The sequence below is a fragment of the Rhinolophus sinicus genome, chromosome 17 (genome assembly GCF_057876585.1).
Source record: "Rhinolophus sinicus isolate RSI-liver-muscle chromosome 17, RSI-T2T, whole genome shotgun sequence".
Classification (NCBI taxonomy): Eukaryota; Metazoa; Chordata; class Mammalia; order Chiroptera; family Rhinolophidae; genus Rhinolophus; species Rhinolophus sinicus.
Genome location: NC_142517.1, coordinates 57,516,581 through 57,540,521, shown reverse-complemented (window position 1 = coordinate 57,540,521; position 23,941 = coordinate 57,516,581). Strand labels below are relative to the sequence as shown.

At 33.9% G+C, this 23,941-nt stretch overlaps 1 protein-coding gene across 5 annotated transcripts in view; it reads left to right on the top strand.

Annotated features, from left to right (window-relative positions):
• Positions 1-23,941, top strand: part of ACAP2 (ArfGAP with coiled-coil, ankyrin repeat and PH domains 2) — a 132,458-nt gene that overhangs the window by 60,529 nt on the left and 47,988 nt on the right. For all 5 annotated transcript variants that reach the window (XM_019723444.3, XM_019723436.3, XM_019723422.3 and 2 more), the window contains exons 3-7: positions 3,465-3,584; positions 4,376-4,429; positions 14,348-14,406; positions 16,008-16,191; positions 21,252-21,296. In XM_019723444.3, coding sequence (XP_019579003.1) covers positions 3,465-3,584; positions 4,376-4,429; positions 14,348-14,406; positions 16,008-16,191; positions 21,252-21,296 — 462 coding nt within the window. The remainder of the gene's footprint in view (positions 1-3,464; positions 3,585-4,375; positions 4,430-14,347; positions 14,407-16,007; positions 16,192-21,251; positions 21,297-23,941) is intronic.

Below are 23,941 nucleotides of genomic sequence, written 5' to 3'. Positions count from 1 at the left end.
AATTGTACTTACACTCCCACTAACAACGTGTGAGAGTGCCTGTTTCCCCATACCTACTGTCTGTAAAACAGCATGTTTTTGATCTTTGCTGTTCTGTAAAAAAATAGTAATTTGTGTTTCTTTTATTATGAGTGAGATTGAATTGCTTTTCTTGGTCATAAGATATATTTGAATTTGCTTTTCTGGAAATTATCTGTATATGTCTGTCAAGCATGTTTTAGTGCCTGGTTGGATTTTCAAAATTACTCGTAGACCCTTTCTTATAGTAGGGAAATTAGTCCCTTGTGATTTGCTGCTAATATTGCTTTCCCATATTGTCATTTGTCTTTTGACTAAGTTTATTGTTTTCTTTCCCTTGTAGAAATGTTTTGTTCTCATGTAGTTGAATTGATCAATTTCTTCTTTGCCTTTTGAGTTTTACATCTTAGAAAGGCTTTTCCTACTTTAAGATTATAAACACTATTACCTCCTGTTTTCTCTTAGTTTTCTGATTTAATGTTCTATGTTTAAATCTTTATTGTATCTGAAATTAATTTGGGGGTTTGGATCCATCTTAGTTTCTTTCTTTCCTTTCCCCCTTTAGACGGCTGTCCAATGTCCCTATGTTATTTATTGGATAATTTTTCCCTCCACTGGCTGGAATATTACTTCAGTCAAGTACTGCATAAAGTTTGTATCTGTTTCTTGACTCTGTATTCTATTCCACTGCTCAGTTTGTCTAGTCACATCTATTATCAGACTTTTAATTACTGCATCTGTTATTTTAATATCATATAGGGCTGATGTCCCCACCCCATTACTGTTTTTCAGGTTTTTTCTTCTTGCATGTTGGTTATTCCATATGTATTTTAGAATTATTTTTTTTTCTGGTTTTTGTGACTTACTATGTTGTAATTAGCAACTATTTAAAAGATTATTCTCTGCTAACATTTTTCACACTAGGTTTTGTGGAACATTGGTCCTATGAGAATGCTCCCTATAAAGAAAATGCCATGTCAAGTGTCTTTGAGAAATGCTGCATATTATATAACTCTCTCTAGGATTCACAATACACATTAATATATCAAAAACTCTTAAAAGTTTAGTAATTAAGAAATCTTTTTAACTTTTTAAATTGAATTTCCAAAACTTATTTGATCACAGAATCCTTATTTTGGTACAAAATGTTCCTGCAGGATATCCTGTAGAATATATATTGAGAAGCATTGACCTATCATTATGTCTTCTTCATCTATATTTCAGAACTGGCTATAATCTGGCCACCCTCCCCGCCAGTCATTTTCTTTTAAAATTATTCTTGCCAGGATGCTAGTGACTCTTTATACCAAACTCTTTTAAAACTTGACCTTTATGGATTTTCAACTTATTCATCATCCATCTTTTGATATTTTGTTCTTTATTGACTTTGGTGAAATTATTCTCTTGCTTTTCCTCCTACATTTTCCTCTTCTTTTTTAGTCTCCTTTTGTAGGGTCCTCACTCTACATGCTCTGCCCTGTGCTTTCTGACTAGGATACAGCGCTGTAGCACTGATACTATTTGCTGATGGCTCCTATATCTGTATCTGTAGCACACTCCTGGTTTTTGAGCTTCAAACATCTGTTTTCACTGTTGTGTGATAGACTTTCTATTTGGCTGATCTCACAGACCCATCTAGCTCAGGTCCACCTCACAGGCCCGACACTGTTAAAACAGTCTTTGCTGGGTAGTATAGTGTCTGCGAAATTGTGTTTTGTAGCAGATGTAGGCCTCCGCAAGCAGAGCGCAGGCTGGATGTCAGTCCCTGCTTTTCCCCTTTGTAGGATATAGTCTGCAGAACTGTAGACGATACTTGACTGTAATTCTTGCATTTGTTTCTCCTCTTCTCTCCTGCGTACTGCTTTAATTCAGGCTCTCATGGTTTTTGGTCTAATCTCCTCATCTTTGTTCTTTCTGTTTCCCCGGCTTTAGTTTTTCTCCGTTTAGGTCTTCATTCTAAAATGGAACTCTGGTCAACTCACCCAATTAATGTCTTTGTTTTCCAGTTCCTTTCATATAAAATATGAACACCTTAGTATCACAAGGCTTGTCCTGATCTGGCCCTTGCACACATTTTCACACTGCACTAAGGTACTTAGTGCCTTAGGTTTGCCCTGCCCTCTAAATTCCTGGGCCTTAGCAAATGCTCTTTATAGAGTAAGTAGTATCTTCCCGTTACCCGCATTAGATTGGCTAATTCCTGTTAGTCTTTAGGGCTTTCCTCAAGTGCTCCCTTTCCCAGGATCCTTCCTGAGCCCCACAGTAGTCCTAGCGAGATGTTCTTCCTTTGATCCCTCATGTATGGTTTGGTCATGCGTAGCATTGTGTTTGTGCTGTGTAGAATTTACCTCCTTGTCTACTGGTTAGAATTAGAGCTCCTGACAGCAGAGATTATGTTTTCAATTCCTTTTTTTCAAGGCCCTAGGGTAGCAGTTTTAAATTATATTCCTGAGATCCTTTAGGTCAGGGGTGTCCAAACTGCTGCCCGCGATCCATTGTTAATTGGCCTGCAGAAAATTCCAAAAATATATTTAGTTTACTTAAATAAGCCAGGTGAGACATTACATACTTCACCTCGAGTGAGTGGCCCGGCTGTTTGTGTATTTTGCTGCATATGGCCCTTGGTGAAAACCGTTGAAAAAAGTTTGGACACCCCTGCTTTAGGTATTTTCTAAAGTGTTTCTGTGCTCTTTGTCCTCTTCTTGGTGTTCCTTCCCTTCCACCCCCTCAGTACTCTTCCCTCCTTCATCTACAGCTCCACTTTTATCTTTTTTTATATTTATCATTCTCCCAAGATTTTATTTGTTTAAAGAAAATATTCTGTGTATGAATGGGAGAAAGAAAGAAGGAATGAAAAGCAGAGAGAGAAATAGAGGGAAGGAGGGAGGAAAGGAATGAAAGAGAAAGAGAGCTAGAGAGAAAGAGAGAAAAAGATTTAGTCCTAAGACAGCACAATACCCAGAACAGTAGGCATTGGAGAAGTATGGTTGATTAATCAGTTTAGACATTTTGCTTTGATAGGCTGACATTGAAATGACCAGCATTACTAACCCAGCATACCACTTTACTCCCCTTTCCTTCAACATGCCATTATTTTTTAAAAATTTGAATATCTTTTATCATACTGCTTACTCCGACTGAAGTTCCCTTTTCTTCCTTTGAAGAGGTGCTTTGATAAATTTTTATGGAGTTAATGTATGGGATAGAATTTGACTTGATAAAATGATTTTTTAAATTAGTTTCAGGTGTACAAAACAATGTAATTGTTAGACATTTATCATTTATATCCCTCACAAAGTGATAACCCCCGATTTTTTGCTGTTATCAGACAACTTCTGGATTCTGGAAGGTCAACTGTTTTGGTACAACTATCCTATGAATTTACTTGTTCAACTAAATAACTTGTAAAATTATTTCCAACCTGATGTAATGTTTTTCTTTTTCAGCTTGTGAAGCTTTGTATTGCGATGATTGATACTGGAAAAGCCTTTTGTGTTGCAAATAAACAGTTCATGAATGGGATTCGAGACCTGGCACAGTATTCTAGTAACGATGCTGTAGTTGAGGTTAGTATTCTAAAATGAATTAACGTGATAAATGCAGTAAGACATTAATCAATTACACATCCATTTGCATTACGAAGAGTTACAGCGGTCCTTCAAATTAGAAGTAGAAAAGCTGTCACCTGTTGGTACTATCTTGTATAATTCTCTTTTCTTGATTAGTTAGAAGTCGAAGGTTGATTTGCATTGTGAATATAAGTTTACTTGCTACTAGGTGAGCTGAAGCATCTATGCGAGGGCTTGAGCAGGGAGAGCAGGAGGATACTTACTAGTATCTGCTTATAGAGGCCAGGAGAGAGCGTTCACCTAACAATAGTATCTAACTGTACACACGGGTGCTGCATAGGAACGGAATGGTCAGCTAGCCATGCTGTGTTAGCCTAGCCCCCTTGCTATACTGTGTGGTATTATGATATTTATTTCATGAGGAATAAGAAGAATGAAGAAATGGGTATAGTTTGATAATTATTTGATCTGTAGATGCCTCAATGGGAACAGTCTTGATACACTCAATTTTACTTTTAGGTTTATGTATGCCATTCCTATTTGCTAGCATAGTACTATTGATAGGGCAGTACTAATTGTTTCACTATTCTAGGGTTTTATGTTGCTACATGTAGACTTGACCTCTGTCGAGCATGCCCATGAGGTATGAGTGAGATTGTCCTTGGAAATAAATGTTATTGTTTACAATGTAAGTTGATCTTTCTGTCAGAAATGCTGAAGTAACATTTTTGTGGCCTATTTTAGTGGCTGTTAAATGACTTGGTTTTCTTTTGATTTCTTTCTCATAGACAAGTTTGACCAAGTTTTCTGACAGCCTTCAAGAAATGATAAATTTTCATACAGTAAGTGTCAGTAAGTAGGTGTTACTATGACCATGCTAATTATTTTAGTACTTTAGTAGCAGTATTTTAAAAATTACTTAAGTTGGAATTCAGTGACTTTGATTTGTCAACAACTTTTTAGTTGGGTGGATCTAAAAAGTGTGTGTGTGTGTGTGAGAGAGAGAGAGAGAGAGAGAGAGAGAGAGAGAGAGAGAGGTGTATACATTTTATTTCCCATTCTAAAATAGTGAACTTATAGCAATGAGGTACACATCCATAAAAGTTGTTTCTTTTCCTTTATGTTGTACCTTTGTAAATTTTTAAATAATTCTTTCAAGAATGAAGAACTAAGTCACCATTCTAAATTTAGCTATTTCTTTTAAGATACAAATATATTCCCTTTGTCTAATCAATTGCCGGTATTCAAGACTGCTGTATTCCTTGACATTTATTTGTGGTTTAAGATTTGAGGGCATTTTTCGTTCAAGAATGAGGGATATAGATTACTTTTAGAATGTTAGGAAATTCATTTATAAATTTTATAAAAGTTAGTAGCTTTATAAGCTATACACTTCTTAAAATTTTTAAAAAGCTTAACATATGGCTGTCATATAATTATTCAGTGCTTCAAAATTTATTAGCAGCTCTGTACAAGAATGTCAATATTTGTAGTCTTTATAAAATCTAATTTTTGGTTCTTTCTTAATTTGATTTTTAATTTTTTTTGGTGAACATATTAAGGTGACATTATCTGATAATGGTTATTTTAATTGTAGTTCAAATTTTAGCTGTACCAAAATTAGCATTACAAGTATCTGCTTCAGTTCCTGCCCTCAGTTCTTTTGGGCATCTATCTAGGTGTAGAATTGCTGAGTCGTATGGTAATTCTGTTTACCTTTTTGAGGAACCATCAAACTGTTTTCCATAGAGGCTGCACCATTTTGCATTCCCACCAGCAAATGAGTGTTCCAATTTTCCACATTCTTGTCAATACTTGTTACTTCCTATTTTCTTTATTATAGTTGTTCTAGTAGGTGTGAAGTGTTATCTCTGATTTTGATTTGCATTTTCCTAATGACTAATGCAGTTGAGCATCTTTTCATGTGCTTACCAGTCACTTGTGTATTTTCTTCCATAATTGTTAGTACTGTTGTCCATTCAAGTCTTTTCCCCATTAAAATATTTTTTAATTGAATTCTTGATATATTCTGGACATTAAACCCTTATCATATGTAATATTTATATATTATGATAATGTGAATATTTTCTCCCATTCTGTAGGTTGTCTTTTCACTTTCTTTTCTTTTCCCTGTATACTCCATATGCAGTAATGTCCTTTGATGCACAAAAGTTTTAGTTTTGATGAAGCCCAATTTATATATTGTTCTTCTATTGCTCCTGCTTTTGGAGATGTCCAAGAATCCATTGCTAAATCGCAGTTCATGAAGATTTATCCCTTTGTTTTCTTCTAAGAGTTTTATCTCTAATATTTTACACCAATTTTTTTTCTTTCCCCATTTCTTCTGCTTCTCCCCTTCCCCCACTCCAGTTCAAGCCCTTGTTTCTCTGTCTGTGCTGGTATTCTGGGCCTGGTATTCTTAGCCCAGTAAAATTAAACATAGATGGGGATTAGATTCTTCAGTCATTTAAAAAATAAATTATTTGGATTCTTTTGTGATTTATTTCCTCTGGAAAAATAGGTAATACTATTCCTTATTCTTTACAGAATGAGAAATTCCTAGTATTACTCTAACTCTTTATGCCAACTCATGAGTTTTTCAGAGCAGGTCATGTATGCTACATTCTGCTAAGTACTATAGTTGGCTTGAACACTGGCTTGTCTTCCTGGAATATAATTAGTGTAATCTTACTGGTGACTCTTTTGAATTCTAATTTGCTGTTGGTATAAGGAACTTGGAACATTTATTTGATTGTTATCTTTGCTGAATGAAACTTTTTTTTTTTTGAATGAAGCTTTAAAGTTGAACTGCTGCATAAATTTGTGAAAATGTGTGACCCTTTCTGTTTCGTTTTTTGTAAGTTTGACTTTCTGTATTACAGCATTCACTTGTTCACTCAACAAATGGTTTTAGGTAATGAGAATACAGTAGATAGTTCAGTGCTTCCCAGCTGTTATCATCTCATGGCAGATAGAAACTGATGGTTGTATTTGTATAGGACACTGGAGGGGGACGTGAGGGTGTCTTATCTGAGTGTTGGTGAAACATATTTAAACTTCTTTATGGAATTATGTTAAAATAATTAAATTTATATTTAATAAATAATTTCTTTTTATTGAATTATGTTAAAGTAAAACATGTAGTATTAGGGAAGATAGTCATACTGAATGTGTATAACACTTCCAAATTATTTTAAAAATATTTGTATGAGAAACGAGCTAACTTAAAAAAAAATAGGTGTTATACAGGACATGGTTTCAAGCAATTCCTGATCAATTCCTTTAAAATTGGTGCTCTTTTCAAATTCTCAGTCATCGTCATTGATGACAATGTTGTCTGTATAAGTAGGCATATTAGTGAAAGGCAGATGGGTATTTATTGCCCATTCCTGCTGATTGACAGAAGCTCCCTTATCCCATGTAATTAGAATTTAAATAATTGTACTGTAAAGGAGCAGTCATTCGTTAAATGGAACTACTTTTCCTTTTCTTTCATTGACACTTGTAATGCTTAAATTATCTGTGATGACTTGAATGGATTTTGAATAAAATAATATTGAAGCTTTTCCACAGGTATACACAGTATTTGCTCTGCCTACTACACACCCCACACTACCCCACTTCTACCCACTTTTAGTAATTCTCTTTGTGGATTCAGATTACAGCACTGACTCCCCAGTGACTCATTCTCAGCCTCTGATTTCCCAACACTTTGAATCCATAAAGTTTGTCATTGTATGTTAATTGTCATAAATATCAAGGATTGCTGGAAATAAGTCCATCAGATTGCAGAACACCAGTTAAATAAGCCATCTTTTAAAATCAATAACTGGCATTGAACGAATTTTCATGTTGAAAATTGTTCCTCCTAAACTTTTGAAATTCTAGTTTTTAACTCAAGCGAAATGTTTCCTTCCTTTGGACAGCCAGTACACTTTTATATGAAACAGCAGAGTGATATTCTCATAGCATTTCTTTATAAAAAACTGAAAATAGATGAAGCTAAATGTTTTGAGTATTTTGTTTAGATTCATTGTATCATTTTGATAACATTTAAATAGAATTCATAGCTACATACAGACTTACATATGAGAGATACTTTGTGAAATAATGCGTCACTACATCTTCAGAGTTTCCAAGTGGATTCTTAATGAAAATTTACATCTTGCTGTCATTGTGGCTGCACTCTCAATATGCAAAATTATAGTGTTTTCAAAATATCTTTTTAGTATATTTTCATAATATCCTTGGGAGTTTGTTTTGGTACTTTGCAAAACAGTCAATGCTCTCCTAAGATAATCTTCTATTCAGAAATTTTAACCGTTGCTGTTAACTTGAGCACAGTTATTAACGTGTAGAATCATCATTCAGCAATGAAAACTTTGATACAGTTGTCTGCTGGATTAGTGATTATTACTCTATTTGGCATGCCATCAAATGCATGTTAGTTCTTTTATTTGAATGTAGCACGTTTTATATTTCCTCTGCTTTTTTGAAAGTGACAAAGTTCTGGCATTTTCCTTGCAAGCTGGTATATTGTGCAATTTTGCAATTGTATGAGGCATTCTGGCTGTAACTCTTAATTAGATAACCTTGTAACTAGCTTCTTAATATGTTACTGTAACTAATCTCATAAAAGAACTTTATTTTTTATTTGCTGTTTGCAGAAGTTTAGAGTACAAATCTTTTTCTGAATGAAATGGTTTTCTTGTATTGAAGCCCTGTATAATTTATTTTTACCATTGCTTTATTTAATAACTCTGATATATAAAGATATTTAGGTTGAAGAAGAGAATTTTGGACTGTTACGTTTGTCTTCTGAATGTGATGACTTTCCATCACTATTTAATGAAAAAATTATCTATTATAGTAGGAAAACAGTAATCAGTAAAAAGCAAATTTGTTTAAATATGAAGTGAAATAGCATGTCTTAAAGTTGAGAAATTGATTATGTGTGTCTGTTTAATTTTCTGCATTCCTGAAATGTCTTAAAATAAAATATATTGAAAGATTATAAAATTAAGCATTTAGTAAATAAAAGTTTTCAAATGTTATTTTCATGTATGATCAGAAAATCAAATTTTCAAAATATTTTTTGAAATCTACAAAGGCCTGCAATCCCATTTAAAATTATTTCATTATGTATATTTAATTTCATCTTCAGAAGTAAATTGTTTTTAATAATTAAAAATAAAACATCATGAAATTTCATCAAGGGTCAGACTTTGGCTAAGTAACATCAAGCCAATAATAAATAAGTACCAAGAAGTAAGAGCCAAATCCCCCTTCCCCAAAACCCCCAAATTGATTACATTCTAATAGGAATACATCATAATAAATGATGATAATGTTAAGTAGGAAAAGTGTGAAAATAAAATAATTACATACCTTGTTAATAGGAAAAATGTGAAAAAAATTAATAGGAGTGAAAATTGTGAAAAACAAGAGTGAAAGAAAGATTACATATTTGACAAAGTGTACAAAGCAAAGAAGTGATGACGAACAAATTTGACTAAAAGTAGTTTTGGATGACTCAAATGGTATAATGCCAGGGTAAAAGTTATGTCATTCTGTTGTCATTGCTTTCTATCATTGTTGGTTACTTTGCATTTTCTAGACTTATATGTAAACAGAATCTTTTTTTGTGTCTAATTTTTTTCAGTGTAATTTTGAGACTTGGTTATGTTATTGTGTGTATCAATAACAGTAGTTTTTTTAATTGCTTAATAGTATTGCATTGTATGGATGTATCACAATTTGTTTATCCATTCACCTGTTGATGGATGGATATATTATCTATTGCTATTAACAGATTACCCTAAACCATAGTGGCTTGAAACACAAATACTTATTATCTAATAGTTTCTGGGTCAGGAATTTTTAGAGAGGCTCAGATTCTTCCATAAGGTTACTATTAAGATGTTGGCTGGAGCTAGTCATTTGAAGGCTTCATTGGGATTAGAGGATCCAATTCCAGTATAGAGCTCATGCACATGGCTCATGGCCCCAGGCCTCAGTTCTTCACCAAGGAGCCTCTTTGTAGGGCTGCTTAAATATCCTTACTTCACGGAATCTGGTTACTCCCAAAAAGAGGGAGGGTCAGGAGAAGAAAGCTGCAGTGCTTTTCACTACTGAGACTCAGAAGTCACACATTGTCACTTCCTCCATACTACTGTTTCTTAGAAGTAAGGCACTATAACGAGCCCATTGTCAAGGGGAGAAGACTCAGGCTCCACTTTTAAAGAAGGGAGGAGTTTCAAAAGAATTTGTGGATGTATTTTAAAGCCACCACAATGAATGTTTTAGTGGTTACTGGGCTTTGGCTAATACAAATAAAGCTGCTTGTAAAAATACAGGTAAACAAATGTCTGTACAGACATATGCTTTATTTTTTGTGTGTGTACATAGCTAGAAGTAGAGTGGCTAGTTCGTAAGGCAGGATTATTATGTTCAGCTTTTTTTTTAGGATTATGTTTAACTTTTTTTTTTAAAAGATTTTTTTTTTTTTAAATTGGGAAAGGGGAACAGGACTTTATTGGGAACAGTGTGTACTTCCAGGACTTTTTTCCAAGTCAAATTGTTGTCCTTTCCCATCTTAGTTGTGGAGGGCGCAGCTCAGCTCCAGGTCCAGTTGCCGTTACTAGTTGCAGGGGGCGCAGCCCACCATCCTTTGCGGGAGTCGAACCGGCAACCTTGTGGTTGAGAGCCTACTGGTCCAGGTGGGAATCGAACCGGCATTCTTTGGAGTTAGGAGCATGGAGCTCTAAGCGCCTGAGCCACTGGGCCGGTCCTATGTTTAACTTTTTACAAAACTACTTATAGTGAAGACTACAAAACACTAAGAAATTAAGGAAATAAGAAATAATTTTTTTTGCTGTATTTATTAATGCTTATAATAATGTTAATATTCTTTTATATATTAAGTTTCTAAAAAAATTAATTTCTTAAGAGAAATTAAAGAAAACCTCCCCAAATTTGCAAATTGTTTTCCAAAGTTGATTGTATTATTTTATATCAGCAGTGTATGAGAGTTCTAATTGTTTCACATGATTGCCAATACTTGTTATGGCCACTCTTTTTAAATTTATTATGTTTTAAATTTGCATTTCCTTAATAACTAATGATGCTGAGCATCTTTTCATGTGTTTGCTTGCTATCCACGTATCTTTTTAAATTATTATGGTTTAAATTTGCATTTCTTAAGGCTAATGATACTTTTTCATGTGTTTAATTTGCCATCTATGTATCTGCTCTGGTGAAATGTCAGATCTTTTGTCCATTAAAAAAAAAATTGGGTTGTTTGTCTCATTATTTAGTTGTAAAGGTCTTTTATATATTCGATATATCTTTCGTGACATAAATGTTTTGCAGCTGTTTTCTCCCAGGCTTTGGCTTATCTTTTTCATTTTTGTAGCAGTATCTTTTGAAGAGCAATAGTTTCTAATTTTGATGAAGTAAATTTATTAATTTTTTTTATAGCTTTCTTTTTGTGTTCTATTAAGAAATGTTTGCCAAACCCAAGTTCACTAAGATTTCATTCTATGTTTAGTTTGGATCTGTGATCCATTCCAAGTTAATTTTTCTATATGTTGTATGGTAAGGGTCAAGGTTATATTTTTTGGCTTATAACTCTTCAATTGTTTGTTCCATCACCATTTGCTCAAAAAATTATCTTTTCTTTATTGGCACCTTTTATTAAAAAAATTGACCATATATGTAGGTGATTTCTGGAGTCTGTTCTGTTTCATTGATCATTTTGCCTATCTTTATTTCAGTACCACGACAGCCTTGATTACTGTAGCTTTCATAAATCTTGAAATAAAATGCAGGTATTCCAACGGTGTTCCGTTTTAAAACATTTGACTATTCTAGGTCCTTCGCATTTCCATATGAATTTCAGAAATAGGTTTTCAACTTCTAGAAAAAGTCTTCCTTGGATTTGAAGTGGGATTGCATTAAGTCTGTAGATCAATTTGGTGAGAATTGACATCTTACTAATGCTTAGTCTTTTAATCCATAAACACAGTATATTTCTACATTTATTTAATTTTTCACTGTACCAGTCTTGTATATCTTTTGTCAAATTTATCCCTAAGCATTTCCTTTTTTTTTTTTTTTAAAGATTTTATTGGGGAAGGGGAACAGGACTTTATTGGGGAACAAGTGTGTGCTTAAAGGCCTTTTTTCCAAGTCAAGTTGTTGTCCTTTCAATCTTAGTTGTGGAGGGCGCAGCTCAGCTCCAGGTCCAGTTGCTGTTGCTAGTTGCAGGGGCGCAGCCCACCATCCCTTGTGGGAGTCGAACCGGCAACTTGTGGTTGAGAGGACGCACTCCAACCAACTGAGCCATCTGGGAGCTCAGCGGCAGCTCAGCTCAAGGTGCTGTGTTCAATCTTAGTTGCAGGGGGTGCTGCCCACCATCCCTTGTGGGACTCGAGGAATTGAACTGGCAACCTTGTGGTTGAGAGCCCACTGGCCCATGTGGGAATTGAACGGCAGCCTTGGGAGTTAGGAGCGTGGAGCTCTAAATGCCTGAGCCACCGGGCTGGCCCAGCATTTCTTATTTTTTGATGCTATTGTAAATGGTATTGTTTTAAAAGTTCACAATTTCTAATTGGTCGTTGCTGGTATATAGAGATACCACTGATTTTTGTATATTGACTTTGTTTTTGCAACCTTGCTAGATTCACTTATTTTCGTAGACTTTTCTATAGATTCCATAGTATTATCTATATTTTCCATCGTATAGCCTGTGGATAAAGACAGTTTTATGTTCTTCCTTTCTAATATGCTTTTTACTTCATTTTTCTTGCTTGATTTCTAGTATAGTGTTGTATAGGAGTGATGAGAGTAACCATGCTTGCCTTGTTTCTCATTCTAGGGGATCAGTAGCCTTTTCCTACTGAATAGGATGTTAGCTGTAGGTTTTTCATATGTGCCCTTCATTGGGTTGAGGAAGTACCCTTCTATTCCCGGATTCCTTAGAGTTTTTATTAGGAATGAATGTTGGATTTTGTCAAATGTTTTTTGCATCTATCTAGATGGTCATATAGTTTTTCTGTTTTAGTCAGTTAACATGTGAACTATATTGATTGATTTTTGAATGTGAAATCAATCTTGCGTTACTGGGCTAAATCCCAATTGGCAATGAGGTATTGTCCTTTTTATATATTGGTGTTATATGTCATTGTTATGTATTCTTAAGAAATTTTTGTAGCTTTATTTTCTTAAAATGTCTTCATCTGGTGTTGTCCTTTCTTTGAATTTTCTCATAGACTGGATTTCTGATAGAATAGATTTTGGGGGGAAGAATTTGAGCAGAATTAGTATTTTTTGTTCTTAAATGTTTGGGAGAATTCAGTAGTGTAGTTTTCTTTTAGGAGGGGTTTTTCCTTTTATTTATTTATTTTTTTGGGGGTGGGTGACTTTTTATGATTCTTTATTATTTGACACTGAAATAATTCTACAATAAACATTCATATACTCACCTGTTAAATATATTTGCTTTATCACCTACCTATCCATTTATCCTTCCTTCTGTCCATGCTTCAATCTACTTGTTATTGATGCATTTCAAAAGAACATGTAGACAACAGTATATTTCACTCCTAAATACATTCCCATGCATAATTTGTAAGTTTAATATTTTTTAGTTTTTCTTAATTTTGGGGGTACGATTTGAATACAGTTAAATGCATGTCTTAAGTGTACCATTTAATGAATTTTGATAAATGCATACACTTGTGTAACCCAAAGCTCTTTTAAGATAAAGATCATTACCATTACCCAGAAAGTTTTTTCATACCTCTTCTCAGACAGTCCCAGCCCTCACCCCCGAGGCAAGGACTACTCTGCTTTTCTTCCATAACTAGTTCTGCTTGTTCTATAACTTCATATAAATGGAATCATAGTATTTGTGTGTGTGTGTGTGTGTGTGTGTGTGTGTGTGTGTGTGTGTTGATATTTAGATGAGAACATAACACGTTTGCTAATAGCAAGATTTTAGAGAGAATGAAATTGGTACTGTACTTAAATAGTAATAGGACACAGGATTTTCTTTCTGTTCTGAATATTGATTTTTCCGCCTGTTCATCTGACATCTGTTTCAAATTCTGAATGAGGTATATCTATAAATTATGAAAGTACTTCAAATTCCTTTGACAAACCCTGTGAAATTTCCTACACATACAGCTATCAGAGTTAAATCTGTGGCATCCTTTAAGTGGGGCAAAATATTATGAGGAATAAAATTTTATTGTTGTCTGTGATCTTAGCAATCATTTAACCTAAAGGTCTATACAATGTTTACTTGAACTAAGAATGTAAAATATTAACCCCCTTCCCAAATGAGTAACCTTTCACTAAGATATAAGACAGTTCTGGAGTTGTTTTCATTTGGTGTGCTTTGATATAGGAGATTAAGAAATGTCTGTTGTGGATGGAGTAGAATTTGTATTATTCTTCTTTCAAAGCCTGAATTAAAATCAAGGAAATAAATTGCTCTACTCTTTGAGCATTCTATTTAAATATTAAAGCAGATTTGATTTCCACTGTAAATAGAAGTAATTTAATTTTTTAGCCAGATGATACTGGCTTGAAAATCAGTTTACTTTTTAAATGCTTGTTTCTTATGTAGTATTAAATAAGAAATATAGGTGTTATTAGAAATTGGAGTATTGATGGAGAGATGTGATATAGAACTCCATGAAAATTATTTTCTTTTTTTACTTTCTAATTGTTTAATGTTACATTTTATCTTTTAGATCCTATTTGACCGAACTCAGAGATCAATTAAGGCCCAACTTCAGAACTTTGTTAAAGAGTAAGTCAACTGCAGTGAACAGGAAAGAAAAGCAACCAGTTAATTATCACATCTGGGAGTTGGTATCTTTGGAGAGAACTTTTGGACCATGAATTACTGAAAATATTAAGAGTTTTGGTTTATTTGTTTTGCTTTGTGAAATATATATTGCATTTCTTCCTGAATTACTCTGTAAGGAAATCAGGCTTCATGCCTTTCAGTGAATCATTTATACTCTGAAATATGTGTTTAGGATACATAGCTAGAATTGTTATAGATTTTTAAAAAATACAAATAAAGACCTTTCAAAATCAAAGCAAACCCAAAAATGGTTGAAGTAACTATCAGTTATTGTAGTTGATAGTAAGTTTTCCATTGTCTCAGTATGGTGTTTTCTTTGAAGAGAAGATAATGGAATATATGAGAGTAAGTAATGATAGTACGTGCTTTTTGCTACATATGAGCCCTTTTTGTATCACATTCATCACATTTTGTATGTGAAATACAATGAAGCTAGAAATGACAAAATATCTGAACTATCCAGGTTGGAAAGTTTTCCTTTTCCACGTTAATAATTCAGTTTTTCTCTTAAATTTCTTACTGAGAATATATAAAATTACAGATAAAGTTGATTATGATACGGTATTCAGGATAAATTATAGATGTTATAAGCTTTAAATAGATCACATGAACAGAAATACACTGCCATTTTAGTAGGTTAGAATTGTCATCCTGGAGGTGGTGTCTTACAGATTCTTTTTAAATTACTTCATAATAGACCACCATTCAGAATGTTGCCTTAGAATGTATACATGAAAGTTAATGGCATCTTGCAAAGAGTTTAAAGTCTTTCATAGGTGTACTTTACTCTTATTATTTTAAAATTGTTTGTCTTCGAGTTATTTTGCCAACTTCCCTGGTAGAAAAAGTAGACGCAAAGGGATGTTTTATGTAGTTACCTGAGATCATTACTGAATCAAGGGTTTCAGATTTTCAGACTATTGAAATGGGTACTATTACCCTTTATGGGTACAGCAGTTCTTTTAGAAAGGATTATGAGTGTGTATTTTAAGAACACTTTCATGTCGTTTGGACTAGTTCCCTTCAACAAGAAATGAATGTTGTTTCTTAAAGTGTAGTCTGTAGACCACTCATAGCAGTAAAATCAAGGGTATGTCTTAAAAAAACCCCTCAGACTTCTAGGATTTATCCCAAAGACTAATGAATTGTAATCTCTGGGAGAGGAACCTTGGAATTTGTATTTTTAACAAGTTCCCTATGGTGATTTTTATGTATACTACTGTTTGAAAATCATTTGGTTAACTAATGGTACATGTCCCTGAATTTGTCTTTAGAAAAAAATATTAATGTTACTTTTTATGTTTCTGTAATGTTATTATTTTCACCTCAAATTTACAGATTTAGGTAAAGAAATGTTAGCTGACAATGTTGGGAATAATACGTAATTGAAAAACAATGTATATATAGTCAGAAGAGCTATTGAGCGTTATTGCACATTGAATCAAATAAATAGAGGAATATAAGAATTAAATTCTAAGTTATTTTGCTAAAGGTTTTGATCAAGAGAGTTTTATGAAAATTTCACTATTTTTATTTTTTAGAGATCTTAGAAAATTCAAAGATGCCAAGAAGCAATTTGAAAAAGTCAGTGAAGAGAAGGAAAATGCATTAGTAAAAAATGCCCAAGTACAAAGAAACAAACAACATGAAGTTGAAGAAGCTACAAACATCCTGACAGCAACAAGAAAATGTTTTCGACATATAGCCCTCGACTATGTACTTCAGGTATATTTATTACATATTTTCAAAAAATGCTTACTAAACGTGTCATTACTTTTGAGTGATTACACTGAGAAGAATAAATAATACTTTTAGAAAAGTTAAACCATGATCTTTTGTGAAAAAATTTCACTTGTTTAAATATATGTATATGCACATATGTGTTTGTGTATATGTTTATAACTTTGGTTCCTTTTCACTTAATGTTATACTTTCCCCCATTTTTAAATGTTGTAAAAAGCATTTTTAGTTTTCACATTTATTCTGTGAGGTTGCTGTATCAATTTAATTAATATTATCAGACATTTTTAGTGTTGCCAGTTTTACTGGCAATGGTGAAAATATAATTTCAGTTGTAACATCTTTGTGTACAGATTTTTTTCCATATTTCTGATTTTTTCTTTAGATTCTTAGAGGTACTAATTGCCAGATGAAAAATATTTCTAGAAATGTTGTTCTTATATTTGCATTAAGTGCTGCTTTTTAAAACTAGAGATCAGTGTTTGGTAAGTTGCATGGTGGTCTTCTGATCCGATGTATAATTGAAACTAATTTGAATGTGAGAGGTCTCTAAAGGAATTCAAGAGAAATGAAGAATGAAGGCGCACATTATACATTATTTCACATGTATACTTTGTATTCCTACAGATCATTGTGGGGAGCGAGGAGGGCGGTGCAGGGTTAAGAAAAGACAGTAGCCATGAATAGAGTTTAAGTGCGGAGGCCAAGGAACCAGCAGCCTCAAAGTCTGGGTTGTGGCGCCTAATTGGGCCAACGCATTAGCTTTTATTAGTTAAGTGGGGAAGCAAAGGAGATAAAGCTTGTCAATCTCAAGATCTGTGAATCCCATACATCATAATAGGAAACTGATTCAAGCCAATCACCCTTGCCTGCAGGCAGCTGTGCCATAAGTCTCAGGATGTACTTCCCCAAGGGACAAAACCTATATGCATATGAATAGATGGAGAGCACATCACTGAATTTCTTCCCCTGTAGGTTTTGGGAAGGAATGCAGCAACTGAGGCAGAGGCTTTAATTAGCCTGGGGTAGGTAGGGGGCTGTGCCCACCTCTATGAACCCCGTGGGTTCTCCTGTCGGTCCCCACTCGACTGCTGCTGGTTTGAGTTGCCCCCCCCCCACCCCCTGGGGAATCTTACTCGTCATTGGCTGACCTGCCATCTTTTTGGTGCCAAACATGGAGACATAAGGTGCAAACACAAAGGTGAAGCAAAGTCCCTGAAAGGATCCGTCTCACAGACTCTCCTTTCTTTGGAGGCAGGTACCAGGAGACAGTCGGGTAGGCTGCTGGTGGCAACAAAAGCTTAGGGAATTATCTTTTCTAAGTCTCCTTTTATAAAATAGCAGTGGAGTCCCCAGAGATTGTTGACTTAATGATGATCACAGAGTAGTTCTTTTAAAAAACCATAAGTAACCATATACAAATTAGTGATTTAAAAACTAAGATAACTTTGCAAAACAGTAGTAAATGACTTTAAGATTTTTTCTTTAAGTCCCATTCAGTAAGTGGGAAGTTAAAATTTAAAAAACGGAGTACACTCCGTTCATTAATGAAAAGCTTCTAGAGGGGTGTAGTCTGTATTTCTTGTCTTCTGTTACCTACCTCACTTTCATACCACTTGTGGTAAAATGAATTGTCAGTCTTCCTGCCGCATTCCACTGAAGTGGCTCTTTGCTAGTCTTATTCATTAGGGTACACTTTAGTTTTTAACCAATTTGACTATGATTGTTTTGAAAATGTAGGCAACACTCTCCTTGAAACATACTTTTGTCTTGATTGATCTCAAACCACTTTTAGGTCATCTTCTCTACTTCTATTTCTTTTCCATGTCCACTATAGACTTCTTTCCTTTGTCCACCTTTTCAGTCTACTTTTCAGGGTTTCATCTTTGGTCCTATTCTTTATTGACTGTGATTTCCCTGACAGTTCAATATGCCTCTTTCTTGAATTATTACCATATGGAGATGGCAAAATCTGTTTTTTGCAGAGGTACCTCATTCCTTTTGTGTCCAAAACTAAAATCTTCTTTCCAAGCAACTTCTTTTTGTTCTTACCTAATTGACTGGCATAACCCTCTTTTTTTTTTTTTTTAAATTAAAATTATTGGAGTGACAATGGTTAGTAAAATTACATAGGTTTCAAGTGTTCAATTCTGTAATACATCATCTGTATATCACATCGTGTGCTCATCACCGAGTCAGTTCTCCTTCCTTCACCATATATTTGACCCCCTTTACCCTCTTCTACTACCCCCTCTCCACCCCCTTGGCATAACCCTCTGAATCACAGAAGTTCAAAATTAGAGAATTACATCAGATATTCTCATTCTTAGCTACTATATCTAACAACCAAAACTGCCTTGAAAAGTTCTGTGTACCTCTTTTTACACCCATGCTGTAGCCCTAACACCAATCCTTATTGTTTCTTATCTAGAGTATTAAAATGTTCTCATGTAGTTGGACTTTTCTTACATTGCTTTTACCGGCCCTGTTACTAATTCATTTTCTGTTCTGTGGTGGTCAGTTACTCAGCCTTCTCCAGGCAAAGCAAGTCATTCTTGCCTGTGCCTCCTGTGTGCTGCCGTGATATTGTCATTCACAATGCTGATGGAGCACTTACCCTATTTATTGTAATTATTTGTATGTCTTTTCTACTCCTAGATTGTATCCCTCCCCTATAGTCTACTGCTTGGAAAATAGATGGGTAATAAATGTTTTTGGAAAGAATGACTTGCTTAATTTTAAATTTTATTTCGGGAGGGGGAATTCAGCCAAAATATCATTATTCCCAAACTTACATATTATATATTATTTATTTCCTTTCATGTCCATTCAGTAGTTTTAAGTTAGGACCCCTGCTTCTCCCATAACTGCTAGTTTGATTTTTTTGATGAGAACTGTTATGCCATTTTTATTATATGTCCAGAGTGTTTATTTTAGAGAATAATAAGTAATAAATATCCAGATTTATAGTTTGGCATGCTTTAGTTTCTCTAAATATTTGAATTTACTTCCCCCCCCCCCCCAAGTAACTGCTGTTTTTCATTGCCAGACAGGAAAAAAACCAAAACAAAACAAAACAGAATGGAGTAACAGTCTTTTAACATTGTTCAAAGTTTGAATAATTGGATTATCTGCAGCCACTGCTTTTCATTAGAGCATTTGAAAATTAATATTTTAGTTCTCAAAACTGAATAGGCCTTGAAACAGACATGCAGAATAAACTAGTGCCTAGTTAAGCAAAGTTATTTGGATTTCTCTTGGTCTGTTTTGTTTTCTGATCAGTGTTTTAAAATTATAAAGCAACAGGCAGAATATTCAGTGAGAATGACATATTAAAAAGGCAGATATGCTGTAATTTTTGGACAATATTAGTAAAGAGTGCATGATTCTTGTATAAATATTTTATTAAGTTGATATATAACAACATAAAAATAAAATGTTACGAATTTCTAGAGTTGGGAGAGATACCACATAAGGCAAATTTTATAATTTACTGATCTTTTAGTAAGTTTAGTCTAATTAAAATACTTAAGATCTATTAATTTGTTTAACAAATATTTATTGAGTGCTTACATTTGGGGAATACAGCTGGGAATAAGGCAAGAACCTAATCTCACAGAGCTTTACACCTTAGCTGGGAGAAGACGTAAATAAATAAGAAAATGTAAGGTAGTTAATGATTGCTATGAAGAAAATAAATAGCGTTGATGTGCTGGAGAAGAGGTGTCCAAACTGTGGCCCGCGGGCCAACTGTGGCCCGTGGCCCGCAGCAAATTCCAAAAATATATTTAGTTTACTTAAATAAACCAGGTGAGGCAATACGTACTTTACCTCGAGTGAGTGGCCCGGCTGTTTGTGTATTTTACCGCATACGGCCCTGGTGAAAAACGTTGAAAAAAGTTTGGATACCCCTGTGCTAGGGAGTGCATATGGGCCTCCTTTAGACCTTTGTGAGGACATAGTATTTAAGCTGCAACCTGACTGATAAGAGCCTCATGCTCATCTGGGCAGAAAATCATGACCAGAAGCCAGGAGAACTAGTATGAAAGCACTGAGGTTGGATTAGTCTCGGGTTGTGGTTGGAACACAGAAAGGGGTAAAAAGTAGAAAACTAGGTTGGAGACGTAGACAGGAACCACATCACAATGGACCTTGAAGGTTTTAAGCTAGAACATGATCACTCGTTGCTGAATGGATTGTAGGGAGTCAAGAGTGGAAACAGACTAGTTCATAGACTATTGCAGCAGTCTAGAAGAGATATGGTTGTGGTTGGTGGTAGTGGTAAAAGTGATGACAATTTGCTTTTGGATATATGTTGAAGGGTTTTGATAAGCAACTGGTAGGAGGGGTGGGAAGGAGATGGAATTCTAAGAAATCCAAATACCTATCAAAGTGATAGTTTTGTTATTACAATAATTATCCATACAACACAGCCAGCTTGGAATACTACTCTGCCGTAAGAAAAGATGAAATAGTGCCATTTGCAACAACATGGATGGAACTTGAGATTATTATGCTAAGTGAAATAAGTCAGACAGAAAATGTTGAGAACCATGATTTCACTATATGTGGGATATAAAACTGAATACAGGAACAAGGCAAACAAATAAAGAAACAAAAACTCAGAGACACAGACAATAGCTTAGTGGTTTCCAGAGGGTAAGGGGGGAGGGGTGATAGAAGAAGGTAAAAGGGATCAAATATATGGTGATGGAAGGAGAACTGACTCTAGATGGTGAACACATAATGTGATACATAGACGATGTATTGCAGAATTGTACACCTGAAACCTATGTAACTTTACTAACCATTGTCACCCCAATAAACTTGAATGAAAAAAAAAAAATGGATGAGAATTTCATTGGAATGTTTGTCTTAACTGTTTTTGCAAAAAGTCGGTTGAAGGATGGAAAACTTGAACATCGTTTTTATTTACTTTTCTGGAAAAATGTTAAACTATTAGAATAAGTAACTTTTACAATGTTGCATATTGATTAGTTTTTTAAATAATGCGTGGATGATTAACCAAATGTATTTTCCCTTAGATAAATGTCCTTCAATCAAAAAGGAGATCAGAAATCCTAAATTCAGTAAGATATTTATCGAAATGATGTTTTAAATGTTTTAATATGAAACTAAATATACATATTTAAGTGTTTAAAGAGGCATGATATATGTGTATGTATATAAATATATATGCATATTTATTCCGGGGTCATAATTAATCTTATTTATCTCATTGTACTTATATGTCAACCATTTTTTTGTCTCCTTCATCTTATAGTTATTTATGAGCTCCTTAAATCAGACATTAATATTTGAGATTGAGAGCACACATCAATAGTATTTAGATAATTTTTTTCCTAGGGTTGTTGATGCTGTATCAACCTTTTCATTTAGTTAGAAAACAAATGGGATGAAAATTGAAGATGACTTTTTTTCCCCTGAGCGTCTACACCCAGAGTGACATTGATTTTTTTTTTCTTATTTTCTGTCTTAAAGTTAACAAGGAAGTGGACAGGGAATGCTAGTAGTATGGCATTATGCTTTCATATTTTGAGAACCGTAGAATAATTTCTCTTCTCCCACTTCGTTCACTGTAACTATTTTTATTTTTCTGAAAGGGTATCGTTAAATTGCCCTTGATTCTTGTCCTTACCCAGCTTCTCCCTAAATTCTATGTTTATATTAGTTATTTCTTATCAGATAAGTACATTGTATTTCCTGTCTGTCTCTACCTCCTGTTCCAGAGAGAGAGAGTGTAATGTACGTTAATTATGGAAAATAATGTATGAAGAAAAAATCAAAATACTTACAAATCCTACTATGAGAGCAGATCCACTGCTAATATCTTGGTTTATATCTTTATACGTTTTCTTTCTCCCTGTGTGTGTGTGTATGTATGGGAACGTGCATATGTACTTTTTAAAATTGCATTTAATTTTTGAAAGACAATAAGGGTCATTCCTGTATACTGTTTTATAACTCTCTTTTTCACTAATATACTCCAAAAATCTTTCTTATTTAATTTTTATTTAATTTTGTGGCCATGTAGAAGTCTACCATGTGAATTTACTAGGGGTGGGCAAACTTTGTTTTTGAAGGTCCAGGTGGTAAATATGTTAGGTTTCGTGGGCCATGTGGTCTGTGTGACAAGTACTCAGCTGTGCTGTTGTAATGAGAGAGCAGCCATAGACAACACATAAATGAATGACATGGCTGTGTTCCAATAAACCTCTTATGGACCTGGACATTTGAATTTCATGTAATTTTCATGTGTCATGAATTTCCTGTCTTCATTTTCTTTCAACCATTTCAAAATGTAAAAACCATTGTTAGTTCATGGACCATTGAAAAACAGGCTGAGGAGCTGGATGGGTGTAGTGTGCTGGTCATAGGTTGCTCACCTTGAATATACCATAAATTAACTTCACCTGTTCGTGGATTTTTAAGTCATTTCCATGTTTTTGCACATGAAAGTATAGCATTATAATGATTATTCTAATGAATATGATGACTTCCTTAGGATAGATTGATAAGAGATTACTTAGTCAAAGGGTGTAAGCATCTATTAAGACTTTTTAAAGATATTGTCAAATTTCAAGGGTTACACAACATTTCCACTAGTTGGGTGTGTGAGTGGAAGTTTTTCCACACTTTACCAACACTGGTATTAGTTTCCCTCACTCTAACCACAATTTGGTAGATAATGATTGTTCAATTTCGCATTTATTTAATAAATGAATTTGAATATTTTTTTCATAAATTCTTTTTGTTCACTTGTGTTCCCTATTTATGTCCTTTGTCTCTTTTTCTGTTGGAGTGTTCATCTTTTTCATACTAATTTGTAACATCTCTTATGTATTAAGATTAACCCTTTGTGATGTGTTGTTTTCCTAGTTTATCATTTATGTTTTAATATGCTTATGTGTTTTGATGTGCAAGTGCATTTTACATTTTTATGTAGTCATAGCTATTAATATCCCCCTTTTTATATAATTCAGTATTTTTTAATATTCAAAGTTGTATAACCATCATTATCTAATTCCACAATAATATTTTGGTGAGCTTTGCCCTTTTGTCTTTCTGTTTTATTAATTGGTTTTTCTTTTTTTTTAAATTTATTTTGAAGGATTCTTGAGTATTAAGGACGTTTGACCTATTTTAGATTTCAGAGAATTAAACAGATGCCTCCTCTTGGTAAAAATAACATGGATGTTTGGAGGATTCTGTCAGTATTATGATTGAATTATTTAATTCCTTTTCACATTCCAACTTTAATGAAAACAAGGGTGATTTTTCTTTCACGAATAGGTAAAATGTAGGAAAACTTGGAAAAGTCTCAACCCATTAACAATGTTTTCGGATTTTTGGAATGAATATAGACTCATTTTATTTTGGTATTGAGAAAAAATGAGCATCTCCCTACTTTGGATTGTGATTAACGATCTAGTAGGTTTGTAAAGTGTTTGTGATTGTTTTGAGAGCTTCGTATTTCCCCTTCTAATCTTTTAATGTCTTATTTGCAATTTAAGGTTTTGTCAGTGATTTTGGATGAAGGGCACATAGCTATTTTATAATGAACCTAGGAAAATGGTTTTCACTATTGAAAACTTGATTCTTTGAATTATTAGTATAAAAATTTTGATTGGGTATAGTTTAAACAACTAAAATTTGGGGCATTGTAAAAATTTTAAACCATTCAGGAATTTCTTTTATTAATAAATAAAATTGG